Below are 22,539 nucleotides of genomic sequence, written 5' to 3' on the forward strand. Positions count from 1 at the left end.
GTTGGTGGTATTGTGGTTAGGATTGTTGTTATGTATGATAGTTCACAAATAATAAGATTTTTGTGCGATGTTTAGTTTTTCAACTCTCTTGTTCAACTTATAAAGAATATATTATGTTCAATTTTACACAAAATCATGTTCAAATAAATTTAAATTGTAAAATTAATATATGTTCAATATTTTTGTGTGATGTTCAGTTTCTCAACTCTCGTGTTCAACTTATAAAGAATCATGTTCAACTAATTTCAACTTATAAAAGTGATGTTCACAACTAATAACATTTTTGTGTGATGTTCAGTTTTTCAACTCTCGTGTTCAACTTATAAAGAATCTTGTTCAATTTTAGGCAAAATATGTTCAATACTTTTGTGTGATGTTCAGTTTCTCAACTCTCGTGTTCAACTTATAAAGAATCATGTTCAATTTACACAAAATCATGTTCAACTAAATTTAACACTTTTGTGTGATGTTAATTATTTTTATCTTTTGAACAATATATGATGTGATTATCTATCAATTATGTTTGGCACCAAAAACATCTATCGTATTATGTAATTTGTGTAATTGTGAAATGTTAACTCAAGTTGCATTGCTTAACTTTTGGTTGTGATATGTATTAATTTCATTAATCATAGTAATTAGTATTAGCTTCATCTATTTACGCTGATAATATCGCTGAACAAATATTTTCTTCTTTTAGAAATGATTAATTTGCTACTTTGTTAGTCTTGATTTTGAGTGATGTTCAGTTTTTCAACTCTCTTGTTCAACCTATAAAGAAACACGTTCAACTTATAAAACTATAATATGTTCAATACTTTTGTGCGATATTCAGTTTCTCAAGTCTTATGTTCAACTTAAACAAAATCACGTTCAACTAAATTTAACTTATTAAACTAATATATGTTCAATACTTTTCTGTGATGATCGGTTTCTCAAGTCTTATGTTCAACTTACACAAAAACATGTTCAACTAAATTTAACTTATAAAACTAATATATGTTCAATACCTTTGTGTGATGTTCAGTTTCTAAAGTCTTATGTTCAACTTATATAAAATCATGTTCAACTAAATTTAACTTATAAAATTAATATATGTTCAATAATTTTGTGTGATGTTCAGTTTCTTAAGTCTCATGTTCAACTTATAAAGAATCATGTACAACTAAATTTAACCTATAAAACTAGTATGATATTTTCAAAAGCATTTTTTAAGTAGGTGCTCATTATTCTTTAATAATGTTCAGATTTTATAAGCAGATGTTCATTATTCTTTACTAAAATATCAAAAGTGGCGTTGTCTAAAAATTGCCATGTTCAGGTTATAATTCATCATGTTCAATTTATAGAAGATGATAGTTCACAAATAAGAACATTTTTGTGTGATGTTCAGTTTCTCAAGTCTCATGTTCAATTTATAAAGAATCATGTTCAACTAAATTCAACTTATAAAACTATGATATGTTCATAAATAAAAAACACTTTTGTGTGATGTTCAGTTTCTAAAGTCTTATATTCACCTTAAACAGAATAATGTTCAACTAAAAACATTATGATTTTCTTGCAGGAAGGTAAATGTTGATAAGAATGCGGCAATAAAAGAAAAAAAGTTGATTTAGAAATGGAAGATATGGTATGAAGAGATGTTGTAAGAATTGAAGAAGAATTGAAGGCAGAAGCAACAAGAAAAGAATCTGGAAATAAGGTCGCAGATAGAAAGAGAAAAGAGACCGATGTACATAAAAAGTGAAGCCGAAAGGAAGGAAGCAGAAAAATTAGAAGCATATAGAAAGAGGAAATAGGAAGTAGAAGTAAATAAATGAAATGTTCATTTTTTAAACATGAATGTTCATTAAATTACTTTAAATGTTCATTTGTGTGTTTTTTATGTGTGCTTCTTGTATCTTACTCAAATGTTCAGATCTTTTTTTTAGGAAAACAACTGTGATAAAAAAGTTTTTAAAAATAAAAAATTCAAATTCAAAAAAAAAAAAAAAAAGGAGGACACAGAATAATGGACTAAAAAAAGAAAGGAGAAATCACACAAAACTGCTAAAACGGAATATTTGTAGCTCATATGCATGCAGAATTGCATGCATAGGTATGCATCCAAAAATTTGGGCAAAATAGACGAGATTAATTTGGGCGTGACATTAACGGCATGGTTAATGGAATGTCGTTAATGGACTTGTTTTATGTAGTAACTAGTATTTTGACCCGGGCAAATGGGCAATGCCCCAGGGTATTATGTGAATAAAAAATAATTATTATATTCAATGAAATTATGTTTGAATTCTTTTCACAAGATTATTTTCGGTATTATATTAATATTAATTTTGCAAAGGTAACATGTAAAAAGCATAGCTCAATTGGATAATAATTTAGTGTTGAAAGTGGAGGTCATGGGTTTGAATCTTATGCAAACCATTTATCTCATTTTTAAATAAAAGTGGTTTAATAACAATATTGATTTATGAATTGAGGGAGAGCGTCACGTGACATATAAACATTTATAGAAACACATTAATATATAGTATAGATTCTTTAATGATGCATATATATGATGTATACATAACTTTGTGAGAGACCATACTTATTTTGGATAATGTAGCAGACCTGACTACCTGAGTGTTATATGACTATATCACCCGGTCAAAAGTTAACGCTTGTGGCTAGACCTGTCAAACGGGTCGGTCGGGTCGGGTTATCAAAAATTACGTTCGGGTTCGGGTTGAGTCGGGTCGGTCACTTTCGGGTTCGGGTTTACAAATGCTTGTTCAAGACCCAGAACTTTCGGGTTCGGGTCGACCCAACGGGTTGAGAGATTTTAAAACGCGCATTATATTTTCATTACTTTAGATGATAAATATACAAAATATGGGCACAAATTAACAAATTTTCCTACACAAGTTTATATTTAGTCAAATCCAACCATTAAATGACGTATAATTGAAATTAAAATCATATTACACACAACAATAGTAAAAACAACATGTTTATTATGCTTAAATTTTCTCATAATCTCATTTATTACTATAAATGCAATGATTTTCAATCGATCGGGTCCAAAACGGGTTCGGTCGGGTTTTGACCCATTACTTTTCGGGTTGCTCGGGTTCGGATAAAATCGGGTTACGGGTCACAAAATCTTTTTCAGAACCCAGTATTTCCGGGTCGGGTTCGGGTCGGTTTTCGGGTCGGGTCGATTTTTGACAGGTCTACTTGTGGCTCTATTAAGATTTTTTTTTTGTTTTTTTTATAAAAAAAATCTAGTTTTTCTATTTGATCTTGAGACACTTTGTTTCTATGTTTAAACTATTACTCCGTAAAAGTTGGTAAAAGTTACCATAATATACAATAAACTAGATTTTAGCCCGTGCCATGCACGGTTTCTATTAAATGGTTAAGTTTAAATAAAACTCTTATGTATATACCAATTTTATATATATTTTTTTTTTTTGGTAAAACCAATTTTATATATTTGGTATTAGATTAGAATAGTTTTTGATTTTGCATTGAATTTTATTTTAGATTTTTTTTTTTAATTATGAGAGTGTTTGTTTTTGGATGAAATTGTATATGCATAATATTAATAATTAATTAATTAAAATATCTACGTGGCACTTAATTATTTATCTACGTGGAACTCGACTTTTTTTAATTCAAAATTAATTTTGAAATTTTATTTTTCATTGATCGAACCCATTAGATTTCCTACGTGGCGCTCTAATATTGGATTAATGTTTGATTTTAAATTGTTTTTTATTTCTGATTAGTGTTTGATTTTTGACGAATTTTATTTTAGATTTACTTTTTAATTATTAGAGTGTTTGATGGAGTTGTATATATTAGTAATTAATTAATTAAAATATCTATGTGGCACCTAATTAATTATCTACGTGGCAATCGATTTTTTTAATTCAAAAATAAATTAGAAATCTTATTTTTCATTGGCCGAAACCATTAGTAATCCTATGTGGCGCTCTAATAATTCAGCAAATATGCCTCCTTTATATATATATATATTAGATTAGATTTATTATACATTGGGTGGTCAACTGCCCATAAGACTTTTTATTTCATGAAAGTTACTCATGTTGCACAATAATCGCATACGACAACGTGTTACCAATTGAGGTTGGCGTGAGTGGTTAAGAGCTTTTTACTTCTTAACCGTAGTTTCATATATATTTGAGCCTTGGGTATAGAAAAAATTTCAATTGGGAAGGATGCTGCTCATCGAAGTACCCAAAAGAATTTCATTTAGAGTATTCCCGACCTACTTAATTTTATGTCGATCATTTATGGTTCATTTTGTTTTCGTGAATTGATTACACTTATGTTAGAGGTTACTCTAGAAAAATCTAAATGTGTAATAAAAAAGTCAGGTGATGATGTACCTAGAAATGTCTTAGACATGTGATGTGAAAATATGTAATATATATTAGACAAATGTAGAGAAATCTAGAAACTAGGATACAACAAGTATAAATACGTTATATATACATAAGTTGAGAGGTGGGCTAATCAAGAGAGCTCCCACAAAATCTGAAGGTAGAAACAAGAGTTCTATCAAAGAGATAAGTGAGAGATATGGACTATCGCAAATATAGTTTGTACAATTCTTATCAATTAATCAATGATAAAAAATACAATTTTGTTATATTATCCAGGTCTATCAAAAATTCACGTGCTTCCTTACATTTCTATCATCTTAATTATGTTTTTATTTTTCAATCTTACGGTTTCATTTCTTTCCTTTTTCTTAAACAAATCAAATATCATGTGAATCTTATTGATTGAATTCCATTTTCAATTTACTTGGAAGGAAATTGATATTTCAAAATGTAACTTTTTGGTTTCCATTATTGGTTTATTACTTTCCTTATTGGTTTCCATTAATTTTAAATCAATTTGTTTTGGAGGAAATTGATATTAATTAATTAATTGCTTCCCTTATATTTCTAATCTTGTTATCTCAACAGTCAATAGTAGCAAAAACAAGGGATCCCAAATCTAAATATGACTTTTCAAAATCAAATCATTAACTTAATATTTTTCCTTATAATTCTCATCTTGTTATCTCAATAGTAGCATAAAATATGGGATCACAATTTACAAGTCTAACATATTTTATTTACTCTATTTATATGCGCATAAATTTAGACATTTTATAATTCAATATTCTAACAACAAAAACAACCAAGAGCACAAGCTATATATTAAGCTTCCGTATACTACTAGTTGAATACTAGTGCGATTGCATGTTGTAATAACAATAGTATTACAATGGCTAATATTCGATTAATAATTGCTTATTATGTAGTGACATTCGCGGTAATTTTTGTAATGAGCGAGGGATCATATGAACTTGAAAAAAATGGCGGACATGGTTGGGAGTCTGCTCATGCAACATTTTATGGAGATAATAACGGCGGCGATACTATGTGTAAGTTTTTTTTGTTGCCCTATTTCATTCAAATAACATCTTTATAGTCTCACTTTATGTTTTTCTGATGTCCGGTTTTAAAAACACTATAGAGGGAGTAATATTGTTCGTCTTCGTAGAAATTATTTTATGATCACTCATATTCTTTCTCTTTTATAATTTATTGATTTTATGATGTTGAATGTTAATAGTGTAACTTAGATCAATGACGTGTTTATTAATGGGGTGGAGGGAGTATTATTCGTCATGTAGAAGCTATGCCCTATTGCCCTTAATTTGTAATTTATGCAAATCTTGAATTCGATCAGAATTTGGGGTTTAGAATAGAGTGTTTTAGTTATTTGGCATTACAGAGTACTTCTTATTTTTCCCTTAATTCAAATTTTAGTGTTTTTTTTTGGTGCAAACGAGCACAAAGTCCGTTTTCGTTGCCAACGGTCGAGAATAACCTCGGCGAGGGCCTCCTCAGTCACTCCGGGTACCATCATACGTATAAAAAAGGAGCCGTAAAGGAAAATTAAAGTACAAATTGGGGATTTCGTGAGCGGGATTTGAACTTGATACCTATATATGTTACACAGACACTCAGTCTTAACCTTTATACAAGACCTCATTGGTAATTTAAATTTTAATTGTACGTAATAGTGCGTTGATAAGACCTCTATATATGTAGATTCTAATTTTAGGGATTGTAAACTTCTTTTGAGTGTCTGAACCCATTTGTGACCCGATAGACACCCTCGATGTTGATGTGGTACTCCCTTCGTATTTTCTAGAAGTTACCCTTCCCATTTAGCTGTATTTATGGAGTGAATAATTGACTCTTGTAATTCACAATATCATTCAAGGTTTGATTACCTTAAATAGAAGATTATGTGGGATGAACTTGACTACTTGACCTCAATTTGCGTAACCAATATTCATAATATTCCTAAGCACGAAAATATTGTCTACCCTTATTTAACTGAGTAATTTTCTAATAATCTTTCAATTTCTCAAGTGTAGAATGTTATTAGCACCATATTTATTTATTGCCTTTTGCATTTATGCATGTAACAGATGGTGCATGTGGGTATGGTGACCTATTTCAGCAAGGATATGGTCTAGAAACAACAGCTCTAAGTACAGCCCTCTTCAACGACGGAGCAGCTTGCGGAGCATGCTTCGAAATAACTTGCGTAGATTCAAAATGGTGTAAGCCCGGGGCCGGTCCAATTCGAGTCACGGCTACCAACTACTGCCCTCCATGGTACGAAGAAACTCCAGAAGCATGGTGCAACCCACCGCGTAAACATTTTGATTTAACAATGCCTATGTTCCTTAAGATTGCGGAATACAAAGGTGGGATTGTTCCTGTGGTTTACAGAAGGGTGAAATGCCATAAGAAAGGAGGTGTTATGTTTGAAATTAAAGGAAATCCATATTGGGTAATGGTTTTGGTGTACAATGTTGGGGGTGCAGGGGATGTTGTAGGGTTGAATGTTAAAGGATCACAAACAAGTTGGACACAAATGACTAGAAATTGGGGTCAAAACTGGCAAACGTGGGTGAGATTGGATGGTCAAAGTCTTTCCTTCCAAGTGTCTACAAGTAATGGTAAAACTTTTCAGTTTAATGACGTGGCGCCGGCGGATTGGCAATTTGGTCATACATATGAGAGCAAGAAAAATATGCATTGATTAATAGGTATTGTTTGGGATTTGAATAAGTTTTACTACTTAGTTTGTGTGGTAGATTACATTTTTAGAAGTTGTTTAGTTGATAATTTAGCAAGTAGATTAAATTAGTACTTGTTAATTTATTAGTTGTTTGTTGGAAGGACAATTGATAATTTTAGTTTTTTTTTAAGTTTATAGCAATGACATTATAATGTGTTTACACACTATAATTTGCAATTTTGTGATCACGTATGAATTCTCTCCGTCTTTGTTCTTTAGTAGAGAAAAAAAAGGATATTATATGCTCTTATTTTTAACATATCTTAAATTTTACTGTTCTGTAACAAAACCTTAAAAAAAAGGTAACTAAAGTTTTTATAAAGTACACTACAAGAATCATTAGCAACTAGGGGGATTTTTAAGGAAAAACAACTATAAAATCGTCTTTATAAAGCAGATCAAACAGGGCAAAAAGATATTGTCCTCATTGGTAAAAACAAAAAGGGCGAAATATATTTCTTTGCCATCTTTGACAATAACAGAAAGGGTGACTTACAACTTTCTCCCTCTTTGATGATAATAGAAATGTGACTTTTAAGTTTCGCCCTCTATGATCAATATTCTTTTTAAAAAAAAAAAAAAAAACTCTCATAAACTTCACAGAACACTCTGCCCAAACGTTAGACAACACTCTACCCAAACTTCTCCTAATTTTGCTTCGTAAGAATCCCAAAATGAAGGCACGCAAATTTGATTTCTCGATCTTCAGATTTCTCGATCTCTCCCTAAATTTTCAATTTTGCCCTCTTTGATTTCCGTCTTTCTTCGATATTATGGTCCACCTTCCAATCCACTTGGCCGGTGAGTTCAAGCAAAGCACTTAAATATTAGAAGTTGAGAAGTACACAACCAGGAAAGGTAAAAGTTCGTATTCCAGCGGCGTTAGGAGCTATTGTGGGCGATCGTGCAAATCAATTTTTGGCTGAATGTGCTGACCGGGTGAAAGAAATCTGCCCTCTTCATGTTACAAGTTGAAATGACATGCCTGAAGAGGAAATAGATCGATTGTATAGTAGGATTAAGGTATGGCTTATGTTATCTTTAAAAAAAAAAAAAGATTGCCCTGTAGAGAGGTGGCTTAATGAAAGTAAGGCAATAAAATTTTATCAGTTCAGTTTGCGTAAACAGAAACAGTACAAGAAGTTTATTTTTCATGAGTACCTTCTTATTTTTGTGCAAACAGCAAAATAGATTTAAGAGGGTGTTCAATTGTTCAGTTAAGATAGGAAAGAAAGTAAATTTTAGACTACAAAATATTATTAGTTCAGGCCGCAAAAATAGAATTTGTACAAGAAGTTCTTTCTGAACAAGTACATTCTTAATTTTGTGCACCCAACAAAACAGATTTAAGAGGCAATTGTTCAGTGAAGACATAAATGAAAGTAACTTCGAGATAAGAAATTATTACCAGTTTAGTCTGCGGAAACGGAAACAATAAAAGAAGTTCATTATGCATAAATACCTTCTTAAATTATTCGTTTTCTGGTACCCCAGTCCAGTGCTGACTTTGCTGCATGGTTAATTGTTGTGAAATTAGATGGAATTAGAGGCATACTTCCAAACCTTGAAGGTGTGCAATTCATCTTATAATAAGCATCTCAAGTAATGCTCGAAACATTCTTGTCCTGTTCAGTTTCCACTTCATTTACAGAGCTACTACTTGTACATGTTAATTTTGGTTCAGATTGGTGAAGTTGATGTTAGGTTATTATACATATGACAAAACACAAATCATGCGGAAAACCTTAATGCCAGGAAACATATTATTTGCACATAATCATTTAGCATAGTTTAGATGTATACACTTTTTAGCGTGCCCTCCCTAGTTGCGCCCGAACCGAACAAGTCTTTAGGACTCCAAGTGTCGTCCCTCCGTAGATAGTCCACAGCACGTCCGGATCCGCCTTAAGCTTGATCAACTAGAATCTCCCTTAAGGTTCTAAAAATTTCGGCTAATAGGCTACAAGTGTTTGGCTGATTTTTTGCTCCAAAATATTACCTTTGAATACTTCAATTGTCTGTCTAAATATGTGACCCTAGGCACCTATTTATAGAGTTTATGGAAAGGAATTATAATCCTATTAGAATACAAATCTATTTAATTATAATCCTACTAGGACTCTAATTAAACAAACTTTATCTATTAGGATTAGATTTAATCACATTACGAATCCCGGTAGCCTTAGGATTCCGAGTAACACACACGAGTGGCACAATGCACCGCACGCAGGCCTTACGGCCCACGCACAGCGCACGGCCCAGCTCGCCACTGCCTTTGATGAGCGCGCGCCCAAGGCCTTGGCTGGGCCTGGCCTTTGCGCTGGGCCTGGTCTTGGCTTTGGTGTGTGTTTGCGCTTTGGCTTGCTGGGCGATGGCCCGGCTTCGTGCTGGGCCTTCGTCTGGCAGGCCTCGTCCGATGCTAATTCGTACGATACGCTTCGATTAAATTCTCGATTCCGGAATTCATTTCCGATACGAACAATATTTAATATTTCCGATTCCGGAATTAATTTCCGTTTTCGAACAAATATTTAATATTTTCGTTTCCGGAATTATTTTCCGATTTCGATAATATTTCCATTTCCAAAAATATTTTCCGATACGTACCATGTTTCCGTTTCCGGCAACATCTACGACTTGGATAATATTTATATTTCCGATACGATCCATATTTCCGTTTGTGGCAATATCATCGTTTCCGGAGTATTCACTTGCTTGCCTTTGACGATCACAGCTCCCACTGAAACCAAGATCCGTCGATTCCGAATATCCATAGATGGAGTGTTTAATGCCATTAAATACTTGATCCGTTTACGTACTATTTGTGTGACCCTACGGGTCCAGTCAAGAGTAAGCTGTGGATTAATATCATTAATTCCACTTGAACTGAAGCGGCCTCTAGCTAGGCATTCAGCTCACTTGATCTCACTGAATTTATTTACTTGTCAATTAATACTGAACCGCATTTATTAGACTTAACATTATATGCATACTTGAACCAAGGGCATTATTTCCTTCAGTTGATTGGTAACACTTTCAATTTTCTTGTAGGCTAAGTATGACTTCAGTGAAGATGACAATGCACACATTGAGAAAGGATTAAGGATTGAATGTTCTACCCTTTACAGGCATCAGAGAGAAAAGTTGAAGGCAAACTATTTTTCAAAGAGCGGAAATTTGAAAGAGGTGGAGTGTGCCTGCCTAGCAACAATAGACCTTGCTCAATGGAAATGGCTTATATATAGATATTGGAATCTTCCTAAATGGAGGGCAAGTATTAATCATGAATACTAATATTTATTTTCATTTTAATCGTTTTTAGAAATCTAATACTTCCTCCGTTCCAGAAATATCGCACCATGGTTGACTTTTTCTCTTCTAACCATTACTTTGACTCTTAATATCTCATATCGTGTGCAAGTAAAAATTATAAAAAAATTAATATTTAGAAAATATATATCGATACGAATCTAATGTGACCCCACATGACTAAAATTTCCTTACGTACGAATCACAAAAAATGGTCAAAGTCGTAGTGTGAATAGTATAAAAAACAAATGGTGCGATATTTCCGGAACGGAGGAAGTATATCAATTCTGTAAATAATAGAAAGAAGTGAAAAGAATCGTGAGAATGCTCTTTCAAAAATAATCCGGTCAGCATATAGTGCCAAATCAATATGTAGGATAATTTATGAATTGGTGAGCTTTCTAGTACAAATGTACAATAATAATAATGAACAATGATTGGTGTCGTATTACTCTTTTTTCTACGATAATCATGTGTTCATGGTATATATTTCCTAGGAACTTGAGGTAGGGGCATGTAGTATTGGGTGTGAAGAGGAGAACGAGGCCACAAATGCATCTAGTTCAAATGTAACTACGTCAATACAAGCTAATGGAGACCCTATGTATTTGAAGCTATGGAACAAGACCAAGAGGTAATAATTTGTTCAGTGCATTGCATTGTATATGAAGCAATTTCCTGAACTTTATTGTATACTTGTCTCTTCTTACTTTTATGTTCTATAGGCACAAAAATGGGAAGTTTGGTGAGGAAGCTGAAATTAAGTACAACGAGTTTAAAGAGTTGCATGAGAAAGAAGTTGGAGAGAAAGGTGCAGACATTGTTTCTGTAGATGTAGCCTATGAAAAAGTTCTTGGATATCGTACAGGTTATGCACGGGGGTTAGGTAAAGGTCACACGGTGTTGTCCAAGGACGGGAAGAAAATAAGGAAGGGCTGAGTTGGAAGTTAATGTAGTGCAACTCCAGAATGAGAACAATGCGATTCGAGCTGAATTTGAGCATCATAAAACCGAAACTTTGAGAAAGGAAAATGAAGCTAAGAAGAAACAAGAAGAACTGGAACAGAAGCTTAAGTTAATCATGGAAAAAATTGGCCTTCACTAGTGGAAAAAGGGTCATTTGCATCGCAATTTTAAGCACATTTGCGTCGCACATCGTGCGTGGCAAAAGCTCTCGACGCAAATGACTAAAAGTCATTTGCGTCGCACATTTGTGCGACGCAAATGAACCTTATTTGCGTCGCACATTTAGCAAATGTGCGTTGCAAATGACTTTTCAGCACCATGCCTGAAAAGTCATTTGCAACGCACATTAGCTAAATGTGCGACGCAAATGACTTTTCAGCACCATGCCTAAAAAGTCATTTGCAACGCACATTAGCTAAATGTGCGACGCAAATGACTTTTAGGCGAAAAAAAAAGTCATTTGCCACGCACATTAGCTAAATGTGCGTTGCAAATGACTTTTTAAAAAAAAAAAAATTCGTTTTTTAATATTTTAGTTACAACCCAATAAAAGGCAAATTCACCATAGATCAGCCAACATGTTGATAACCTAACTACACTTTTAACATAAAAGTTTAAGTGAACCATAAACGAATGAGGCCCAAGATATCATTCAAGCAGATGAAAAAAACTCCATTGTCAGACCAAAATCAAACAAATTACAATATGAAATAAAAATAAAAATTTGAACCGAGAAAAAAAAAGCCGAGAAATTAAAATTGAAGCACACTAAATTATGAATTTACAGCGTTCGTGCGACACTAAGACAAACAGGGAGGACTTCTCCTGGACGCTTCAAAATTTCAATTACCAAATCAATTTGAGAGTTGAGATCATGCTTGGATAAGCAACTTCCCATGACACACGTAGCACGCAGCGTCAGCGTCAGCGTATTCAAAGACAAATGAGGGAACCATTCAAGAGTCCCAAGAGCAAGATCAAAGGCGACAATTCTCACAAGTTTAGCGGATTGAAGAGCAATTGTTACCGAGTTTGTTTCCCTTTCTCAAGTTTTAACTTTTCAGTTCTCCTACAATAAAAATTTAGAAATTCATTAATTATCTGAACAGCTTGTTTTCAGTCTCAAGAAATGATTCAAACCTACCCAGATCAACAAAAAAACTAACATTAGGTTCATATTTCTCACTAACTGCGCCACCTTTTTGTTTCTGGAATTGGATGTACCGCAATGTGCTTGCAAAGAAAGCTTCAGCAGCAGAATCTGTTGCCGCATTATCACTTTGCATCTCTGTAGTAATTAATTCCATTAGATCCTGGATTGTATTGACGGTGATTTGGTTGTTTCCCTTCTCAAAAAAATAGAGATACCTAAATATGATGGCAAACTCCAAACTTAAATATGCTGTGAATTATCATGGAAATTCAAACATCCAACACGGTCAGAAAACAAACTTTTCTAGCAAGTAGAGAGCTTACTTATTGATGATTTCAATGAACAGCATAACTAAACCACCACTACCCCGAGTAGCATTAGCCATCTGTTGAGCGGCATTTGCGATTTTTAGAGCCCGCTTTAAGCAAAGTAGAACCCTGCATAAAGGAAAACCAATTAAATACACGATAAGGAATTCCAAACCTACCCAGATCAACAAAAAACTAACAACTTAAAAAAAAAATCAAAATCCTCAATTAAAAAGTTCAAAATACTCGAATTGACAAACTAACCAACACGATCAAACCCTATATTTATAATAAAACAACTTCAATCCTGCTGTGAGAAACCGGTTACAGTAATTGGCTAAGCTGAAACTGTCATTCGACAGACCGATAGTAATGCGTTGAATAGAAAAAACATTTCCTTATTTTACTAATTGAATAGAGGCCTCACCTTGGGAGAAAACCAATGGCACTGACCCTCACTCAGTGGAGTATCCGAACTACTATAACTGCAGTTGAAGAATACACATTGGTTGTATCCTCCTACATTCACTAAATCATATTAGAACAACACAACAAGCATCAAACTGATGTTTAAATTTGTGTGAGCACAATGTAAGCAACAAAAATATCAAAACAACTAAAAATATGAAAGAAAATAGTTTAACTTCCAAAGAACTATTGATTTTAAAAATTGAATACTCACCAAGACCAGGACTATCTCTGAGCTCATACTTGATATGAGGCTGCCTCCCAACAAACCCATCACCCTCTACAATATCAGGCACCATCTGAAATCAAAATCCTCAATCAAAAGTTCAAACAATTGCTAAAAATGTTCGAATTTACAAACTAACTAACACAATTCATCAAAACAATATAAAAAGTAAAAATTAATTGAAGTTGGATTCATGGTAAAGAAGGGGGAAATACCTAAGAAATAAGGTAATCAATGACGGCGGCGACGTTAACCGAAGATCCAGCTCCAACGGTTTGGCGTTTCACCCAACCTTAAAAACCCTAGAAATAGGCTGATAAACAAGAACCCTTGAAATCTTCTATACACCGTAGGCTGATAAACAAGAACCCTAATTAACATAAATTGCACTGTACCTAAATCGCCGACGAACTAATTCGCAGAATTGGATCGGAGACTCGCTAGCAATCGAGCTGCACTGCTTTGAAATGTCTCCTTCTTCGCGGCGGAATCTAGGATTTTTCTCTTCGAGCCGTGTTTTCGCAAATCTTGATTTTTCCGGGTAAATTAAAGGCAAAATACGTATAGTGGTTAGAGGAGATTTCAAATGAATGAAAGATTGAGAGGTATTGACATCTCATGAATGGAGTTCTGGAAAGAAGAAGAGAGAGAAAAAGAGGGGAGAAGGAATAATTAAAAACTTCCGAATTTTTTTTACCTCCTCTGCGTCGCAGAATTACTAATCTGCGACGCAGGTGACTTAAAGAGTCATTTGCGTCGCAGATTAGTAATTCTGCGACGCAAAGGAGGTAATATTTTGCGTCGCATTATTACTAATCTGCGACGCAAATGACTCTGAGAACATTTTAGAGTCATTTGCGTCGCAGATTAATAATTCTGCGACGCAAATGACTAATTTTAAAGCTTAGAACTGTCAATTGCGTCACATGTTTAAATGTGCGAGGCAAATGTGGTGATGCAAATGATTGTTTTTCCACTAGTGCTTGAATCCTTGACATAAAAAGGTATTATTTAATATTTGAAGTGAAATCGAAATTATTTTGAATATATACTTGTGGGGTTGGGGTAAATACACACTTTTTATGGGGCAATGCTACCAAAATTAATTTGATGACCAACCTGGATGACAGGCATTTCTCAGCCAGAGTACTTATAGTATTTTCTACTTAAACTTGCATTGAAAGGTTGCAAATCCCACACTTAAATATTTGCTGATTTGTTAATGTTCTGTACAACTAATGTTACTTCAATTAATCTTTTATATGCGGCTTTTTTAAAGTTCTCAGAGGCTTCTAGTTTATAAGCCTACCTAGACAAGTATATCTGTTGAGCTTCCAAGGAGATTCAGGTGCCATTAGATCAGTTTTGCACATGTAACGAGACCAACTTCTCTTCAAGTATATAGGGGCGCCTCTTCCCCTTAAGATTGCATGTTTAATTTACGACTTATATTCAAATCTTAGACATTGATCAATACTCTCATGTCCAACATCTTTACAATTGGGGCTTATATTAAATTGACATAGCAGTCCAACTTCAATAGCAGCACTGTTGATAAGTGAGGTTAATTGGTTTGAGGGTCATGAATTCAGCAAGAAAGTTTGTGATTTTTTGGATTATAGTCTTAAGGCAAGATATCTACGCTTGAGCTCAAGGTTGCCTTGACATCAAGGACATGAAACTTAGAATGTAGCAGCTCGATCTTCAGGCTTCTAATTACTGCATATGTTGCTGATATTAAATTACTCCTCTTTTGCAGTGATAAGTACTCTGCAATGTTAAAGTTTGCACTTTTGATTGGTTTTAATGTCATTTTTCCTTGATCATAGTCATCAATTTCAACATCTGAAGCAGTATTCAGTTAATATTATGTTTTAGAAGTGACCCTTGGTTGAGGTGGCCATTGGAGAACTTTCTTAGATGCTATTCTATGTAGGCCTTTTGAAGTAAGTTTACGGTGGCTATCTTTCATAGTACGGAGTATCTAGTCAAGCTATCTTTGGTGCTAAACGATTAACCTTGTTAATAGACTGATGTTGCTATGCATCAAACTATACTTTCTGATACTAGCTAGTATGACCTTTGTAGAACTTCTTATGTAATTGTCTATAAACAATGGATAACTTCTCTTTTTATATTAGCATGTAATAGCTATAGACTATAAGCTAAGTTCCTTGTGTATCGTATTGATTCAAAGCTTGTTGCCATATATATAGTTACTTATAAGCTAAGTTTTTATGTTGCCTCAACCAGTTTTTATTTTTACTTTTTAAAAAAAGATTGAACAAAGAGGGAGACAATAGCAATTTGCCCTGTTTGGTTTTGAACAAACAGGGCAAACACAATTTCCCTATTAAAGTTATTTTAGAGGGAAAGAAGTAATCAAGGAGGGTGAGATATCATTTGCCTTCCTTGAGTTCAACCAAAAAAGGCGAAAAACATTTTCCCTCGTTGGTTTTCATTAAAAAGGCGAAAAACAGAGTTGCTTTGAAAAGCTAATAGGACGAATATAACAGGGCGAGTTACGGGCGATTTTTATATTGCCCTTAAAAGCGAAAAGGACGATATTTTAATAAAAAAGGGCGACTTTTTTCGCCTTGTTTTATCTTGTATGTTGTAGTGGTATTAAAGTTGGTCACTATATACTCTGTAACTACTCCTTAACTATAAGCTAGAAAATGCAACTTCATATGAGTAATGAAGAGCATTTTAATAGGGTCACTATATGTAAGAAAAGAGCTAGTGTGATTATATCGAAATAATTAAGGGTCACTTTATAAAAAGAACTACGTAGTATAAAGATTACTATGGCTTAATAGAAAACCTTACAAAAATTCACTATTTTTATTTTATTTTGGAAAATAAAAATTCACTATTTGTTACACGCAAAATTTACAACAAACAATTTTACATAAATAGAAATAAGAACAAATTCTAACAGAATTTGGCTCCCATATTTATCAAGTCGGCACGTGTTAGATCTTGGTCCGTAATTCCACATTAACTTTACTATGTGGATTAAGTCTCGGTAAGAATTACCTCAAATATCTATAGTAACTATTTTTCTGCTCTAGTTTTTACCCATTCATAGTTTCCACCAAAAACATATGGTAAATAAATTATTTTTAATTTTTTTTTAAAACAATCATGTTTCAATTATTCCTTTAAATACTACTTGTTTTATGTTGCATAATTAACATACAAATTGAAATAACAATTTCTCAAAAAAAAAAAAAAAAAATTGAAATAGTTCACTCAAAAGAAAATTTATCTGCACTTGCTAGTTTATTTTTTTAGTGTTTGATTCAAATAAAAAAATGTCTAATTTTTATCAAATAATTTTCGGATTTCTTGCTACCATGGCCTTTATTACCATGGTAGATGCTTGGATAAATGCTCATGCAACTTTTTATCATGATCCTGAGAGTAAGTTTGCATCAACTTTAATTTATTGTGAAAAAATGCATTTTCCTCTCATTGTTTATTTTTATTTTTATTTGTAAAATACTCATCGGATAAGCATTTGTATCTTGCATGGTAAAACAAATGCTACTACGTATTTTCTAATATATGCTATCGAGGGATAAACAAATGGATAAAGAACTACATTTGGTTATATACGATGCACAAAGTACAACTGCATTGAAATTTGTATTTGATAAACCATAAGTTGCATGCGCTTTCTTTAGGTCATTGATTTCTTTAATTTGATAAGCCATAGATTTGGTTACTCTATTTTCTCATTTCTTTTAGTCTAGCTTTGTTTTCTCAGCTCTTTGGGCTAATGGGCTTGGCCCTCTTTATCACAAAAAAATTAAAATAAAAAATGTGCCCCTATTTAATTAGCTTCACCATTATATATATTACATAGCAATACCTTCATTTCAAAGGATCTTTACATTTACCATTTGCGTAAATATTAAGACAAAATAGGAAGAGTGTGTGAAAAGATGTATAAATATAATGAAATATAGATAAAGTAAGAGAAATGTGTAAAAAGAAGGGTGAGTATAAGTTAAAAATTGAATAGAGTAAAAGAAATTGAGTCGAAAATTGTAAATATTATGGGATAAGAAGGGTGTCCAAAAGAAGTATAAAATACAATATAACGAATATTATGAAACAGACTAAAACAAAAATTACAAATATCATTTTGAGACAAATAAAACAAGTGAAAAAAATGCATAAAGCACCCCACTTTATGGAGCTCGTGGCGCATGCAGCATTGTAGCGCAACAGTATGAAGCTTAGTCAACAATTGAATTTTTCTACAATCTCATAAGCAACACATTCGCAATGTGCGGACTTTAATTTACTTCTTATGTAGAATGTTTCTCGATAGATGTATCAATTTGTTTTTTTATATTGTCTAGTTTGATCACCAATATCAATTTTATATGTTATTAAAATTTATTTTAGAAAAATTGTATTTTAACCAAAAAAAAAATTGACTTTTGTCATCATATATTACATACTATCTCCGTTTAAAATGATCTTTACAGTTACTATTTACACAAATATTAAGAAAAATGTGATAATGTGTGTAAAAATGTGGGTGAATATAATAAGGTGTGTAAGAGATGTATTGATGTAAGAATAAGTAAGAAAATGTAAGTAAAAATATGTAAATTTTATGGGATAGAGGGAGATAAAGTGCTACAGTTTCATTTCCAAAAAAAAAAACATTACAAAACGAGCTAAAACAAAAAGTGTTCCAAGTATTTGCTTGAGTATTAGGTTTGCATTTTTTTTTAAAAAGGGAAAAAAGAGAGAAAAGAATGTGATGTAGTTTTTGGTTGCATGGTGTGACATGCAGAGGGTGCTTGTGGTTACGATACATCAAAGGAAGGCTATGGATTAGAAACAACAGCACTAAGCACAGTCTTATTTGACAAGGGTGCAACTTGTGGAGCATGTTTTGAAATTCAATGTGAAGGCTCAAAATGGTGTAAACCAGGCGCAGGCACAATCAAAGTCACCGCCACCAACTTTTGTCCACCGTCGAATGGTCCGGCGGCATGGTGTAATCCACCGTATAAACACTTCGACCTAACTCTACCCATGTTTCTCAAAATCGCGGTATACCAGGCTGGTATAGTACCCGTACAATACAGGAGAATTCGTTGTATTAAGCAAGGGGGTGTCAAGTTTCTTATAAATGGGAATCCTTATTTTCTCCTAGTACTAGTCTTCGATGTTGCAGGTGCCGGAGATGTTACAAACATGAAGATCAAGGGTTCGGACAACAAATGGGTACCAATGAAACGAAATTGGGGCATGAATTGGCAAGTTGGTTATGAAGATTGGGTCAGTAATGAATCCTTGTCGTTCCAAGTGACTACTAGTGATGGAAAAACATTAAAGTTTATTAATGTTGTGCCACCAAATTGGAAATTTGGTATGACATTTGAAGGGAAGTCTAATTTTTAAGAGGATGTGATTGAGGATTTTATTTTTGGGACACGACGTAAAGAAACATAAAAGTTAAAAGTTACATTACGGCCGCAAACATTAAGAGACGGAAGGATATAAAAAACAATACGGAGTATATGCAAAACTGAAACTGCCGTCCTTTTAAAAAAAAAGTTGTTGAATAGTCTAGCCAATTCAACTCAATGTCCCGCAAGGATGAACCTTGAAGCACACTAAAAATGTTCGTTTGAACTTTATTTTCCATGTATGTATGAACCTCAAACTTTTAAGTAGGAGTTCAATAATATTCATCCACTCGGATTTTTTTTCTTCTCGATCGTTTATTTATTATTCAAATTAAAGTTGTTTGTTTTATACACTGTGTTCTCCTACACATGATCAAAAGGCGATCTGGACGGGGTTTAGATCGGGTTAAAATTTGAACTGAATTTTTTGTTCACAAATCTCGCTATTTCAGGCCAAAAAGAGCAGGATTTGGGCCCTTTTTGCCGAGTAAGTCTTATTACTAAAATTTGTGGTTTTGGGTTGCCAAAAGTCCCAAAACCCACCCGAAAAGTCTAAATCGGGTCGAGTTGGGTTGGTCTGGAAATAGGTCTAAAATTTTGCTTAAACCCGTAATTTTCTGGGCCGGGCTGAAGATAATCAGGTCTACATACTTCGTAATTCGCATCATATGAAAGACCATAATATACTTGGAAAAAACAGTGGGCTGCAAATTGCAATGTGGCCTTCTCCTTTCTATTCTTTCTCTAGGGGTTGTCTGACTTTGTTAAGGGAATTTGTTGAGAAAAAAGCCATGAACTTGGCGTAATAGGCTAATAGCCTCTAGCCTAGCAAAAAACTAGCATCCATGGAAGTATGGAACCATGGATTTAATATGGATATTTGACCCGGTTATCGAATTAACATTAATATGGAATTAATAGTTTAATAGTTTTCAATCAAAACAACTACTTCCTCCATTCTTGTTTACATTCTTATTTACATGACACAATTGGGTTTATGACACATGCTTCTTTGGACTTTATTTTGTGATTTATACTTAGGAAAAAATATAATCGTGTGAGATCTTATTAGATTCGTCTAAATACATATTTTTAAATATCAACTTCTTTTAAAAAAAATCGTATCCATACTTGAAGATATCAATGTTTGAAATCGTATATTGACAAACGTGTCTAAATAATTGTGTCACAAAAAAAGAATTGAGAAAATATGTAGTACTCCGTATTTGTATGGTGATTCTACGTACATATGACGTACGTAAGTGATAATCCAGGATTATCTTTTTATCTTGGCTGGACAGGGAGACATAAAACATGTACCAGTTCTAAGTCATTAGTAGATCAAGTTTGGGAATAATTAAAAGGTGATTTCACTTATTCGTGAAAGTTGGGTTCAAGAGCTTTCCATACAAACAAGTAATAAGCCAAATTTTGATTTCAAACTAATAAGATACGACTATTAAAGTTAGATCGCTAAAAATTGTCAGATGCACGGCCTATCATACTTCATACAAAATGGACAGAACCTCGTCAATACAACATTTGCACGAACAGTCGTTTAAAATGTACACGGTCGTATAAATGGACGAAAATTCAGTATTTTGCATCTCTTTTATTTTAAATGAAATAATCATAGCAACTCATTTAGTCATTTTAGATGTCCCTTATGTTAGATAATAGTCTTCTATTTGTGAGCCACATGGAAGAAATATGAAGTTTGTGACGTCTTTAAATAGACCCATGTGCATAGTATATTAAATATGTGGTGGGTTAAGTTATTGGGCCAAATGGAGCATTGGGCTTTGGTGTGCTAGTATTGGGCACGCGCACGGTTATTTAATGACATAATTAACGTCAATCTTTTTGCGGTTACTAGTTAATTAATATTTCGATATTAATTAATTATTTATTTTAAATAGGATAATAACAAAGGGCGGTTATTAGTAAACAAATAATTTCATAAACCCACCTCACCTTTCACCCCACCATCTAATTAAATAATACATCTAATTTACCCTATGACCCACCATCCTATTAAACAAATAATTTCATAAACTCACCTCACCTTTCACCCACCAAAATGACATGGTCTCCACTTATTTAATTATTAAAATATTTATCCAATCCCACTTGCTTTATTATTTTATTTCATTCAATTATTCTCCTTAATACCCGTGCCCGGCCAAGTGTATCTCTTAAATAAATACGAAGGGATTACCACGTACATTGTACATATGTTGATCAATTTTGCATGGCTTAACTTGTAATTTGGGAAATTTTGTCCTTGAACTTGAAGGCGGCCGGCACAATAATTATGATTGGACAATCATTTTCAGATTCAAATATGTACATCGTATGTAAAATATCTACATCGTATGTAAAACTACTCCCTCCGTCCCGGAATACTTGACCTGTTTTCCTTATCGGGTCGTCCCTTAATACTTGACCTGTTTCTAAAAATGGAAATATTCTAACAATATTATATTATTTCTCACTTCACCCCTATTAACCTACCTACCCCCTACTCCATACAAAAAATAATTAAAAATTCAACCCCTACTCTCCCCCAACCCCACCTCTTAACCCACCTCCCACTAACTACATTAAAATAATACCCACTATCAACTACTACCTATTAAATTAAATAAGTCAATTCAAGTCCCTTAAACTCTGTGCCGGTCAAACCGGGTCGAGTATTCCGGGACGGAGGGAGTAGTTATTAGGAGTATGTCATAATCATAATAAGTGGTGTAGACAGGGCATTAAGGTTGGGCTGCCGACAACCCAATTAAGTTTGAAAGAAAAAAAACGTTTATAACTTATACTATCTTCTTTTTAAAATGATCTTTAAATTTTCCGTTTTATAATGTTCTTTACGCTTTGTTTTATTCTATTTTTGGACATGAAATTTGATTACCTTACCCTCCTTGCCCCACAATATTTACAATTTCTCACTCACTTTCTCTTACTTTATTCATTTTTTTCTTATACCCACCCACATTTTTACACATTTTCTTACTTTGTCCATATTTTATTATATTCAACCAACTTTTTTTATTTTTGTCTTAATATTGGTGCAAACGATAACTGTAAAGATCTTCATGAAAGGGTGTAGTATTTATTAGAAAAAGTAAATTAATACGAAATAAATAATTGTTTTACAAACATGTGACACCCCAAATTCAAAAATGTCGACACCCTGATTCAAAAATCCTGATTCCGCCACTTTCATAATTTATTTTCATATCTCGTGCAATGTATGTCATAATTATTTTCGTTTCAAGGTCTCCTGTATGTACTTGAGCAAATTTAGACTTGGACCTCATTACTTAACTAACTGCTTACATAATTTTGTATGTCTAAGACCAAAGTCTAACTTTTCCATCTCTGAATTAATATATATAATTAGTTTTTTTCAAAGATACTATTAAATTATGACTTTTGATAAGAAAAAACACATTTGATTATGGCCATCTCAACTATAAATACCCTTTAAAATATCAT

At 33.2% G+C, this 22,539-nt stretch overlaps 2 protein-coding genes and 1 long non-coding RNA gene across 6 annotated transcripts; 2 read left to right on the plus strand and 1 right to left on the minus strand.

Moving 5' to 3' along the window:
• The first annotated feature begins 5,137 nt into the window (after positions 1-5,137).
• Positions 5,138-7,370, plus strand: LOC110789841 (expansin-A23-like). The gene is made up of 2 exons (XM_021994540.2): positions 5,138-5,449; positions 6,509-7,370. The coding sequence occupies exons 1-2, from the start codon at positions 5,290-5,292 to the stop codon at positions 7,126-7,128; spliced, it is 780 nt and encodes a 259-aa protein (XP_021850232.1). The 5' UTR covers positions 5,138-5,289; the 3' UTR covers positions 7,129-7,370.
• Positions 7,371-12,088: 4,718 nt separating this feature from the next.
• LOC130460910 (uncharacterized) lies at positions 12,089-14,562 on the minus strand. 4 transcript variants are annotated; one of them, XR_008921131.1, is made up of 7 exons: positions 13,993-14,562; positions 13,813-13,910; positions 13,586-13,651; positions 13,331-13,422; positions 12,919-13,032; positions 12,609-12,810; positions 12,089-12,511 (listed from the first exon to the last, which is right to left on the minus strand). It is a non-coding gene; the product is annotated as an uncharacterized lncRNA (long non-coding RNA). The 4 variants fall into 4 exon arrangements; XR_008921129.1 differs by having other exon boundaries at positions 13,331-13,431; positions 13,586-13,670; XR_008921130.1 differs by having other exon boundaries at positions 13,586-13,670; positions 13,813-13,899; positions 13,993-14,561.
• Positions 14,563-16,803: 2,241 nt separating this feature from the next.
• On the plus strand, positions 16,804-19,384 carry LOC110789855 (expansin-A25-like). The gene is made up of 2 exons (XM_021994549.2): positions 16,804-17,023; positions 18,414-19,384. Exons 1-2 carry the CDS (start codon positions 16,915-16,917, stop codon positions 19,025-19,027), a joined length of 723 nt encoding a protein of 240 aa, XP_021850241.2. The 5' UTR covers positions 16,804-16,914; the 3' UTR covers positions 19,028-19,384.
• The last annotated feature ends 3,155 nt before the right edge of the window (positions 19,385-22,539 follow it).

The sequence above is a fragment of the Spinacia oleracea genome, chromosome 5 (genome assembly GCF_020520425.1).
Source record: "Spinacia oleracea cultivar Varoflay chromosome 5, BTI_SOV_V1, whole genome shotgun sequence".
Lineage (NCBI taxonomy): Eukaryota > Viridiplantae > Streptophyta > Magnoliopsida > Caryophyllales > Amaranthaceae > Spinacia > Spinacia oleracea.

Bases quoted from the DNA above. Each gene is read 5' to 3' on its own strand.
- LOC110789841 (XM_021994540.2), top strand. From the start codon at position 5,290: ATGGCTAATATTCGATTAATAATTGCTTATTATGTAGTGACATTCGCG. The intron at 5,450-6,508 runs GTAAGTTTTTTT...TGCATGTAACAG, and splicing joins TAACGGCGGCGATACTATGT to ATGGTGCATGTGGGTATGGT.
- LOC110789855 (XM_021994549.2), top strand. From the start codon at position 16,915: ATGTCTAATTTTTATCAAATAATTTTCGGATTTCTTGCTACCATGGCC. The intron at 17,024-18,413 runs GTAAGTTTGCAT...TGTGACATGCAG, and splicing joins TTTTTATCATGATCCTGAGA to AGGGTGCTTGTGGTTACGAT.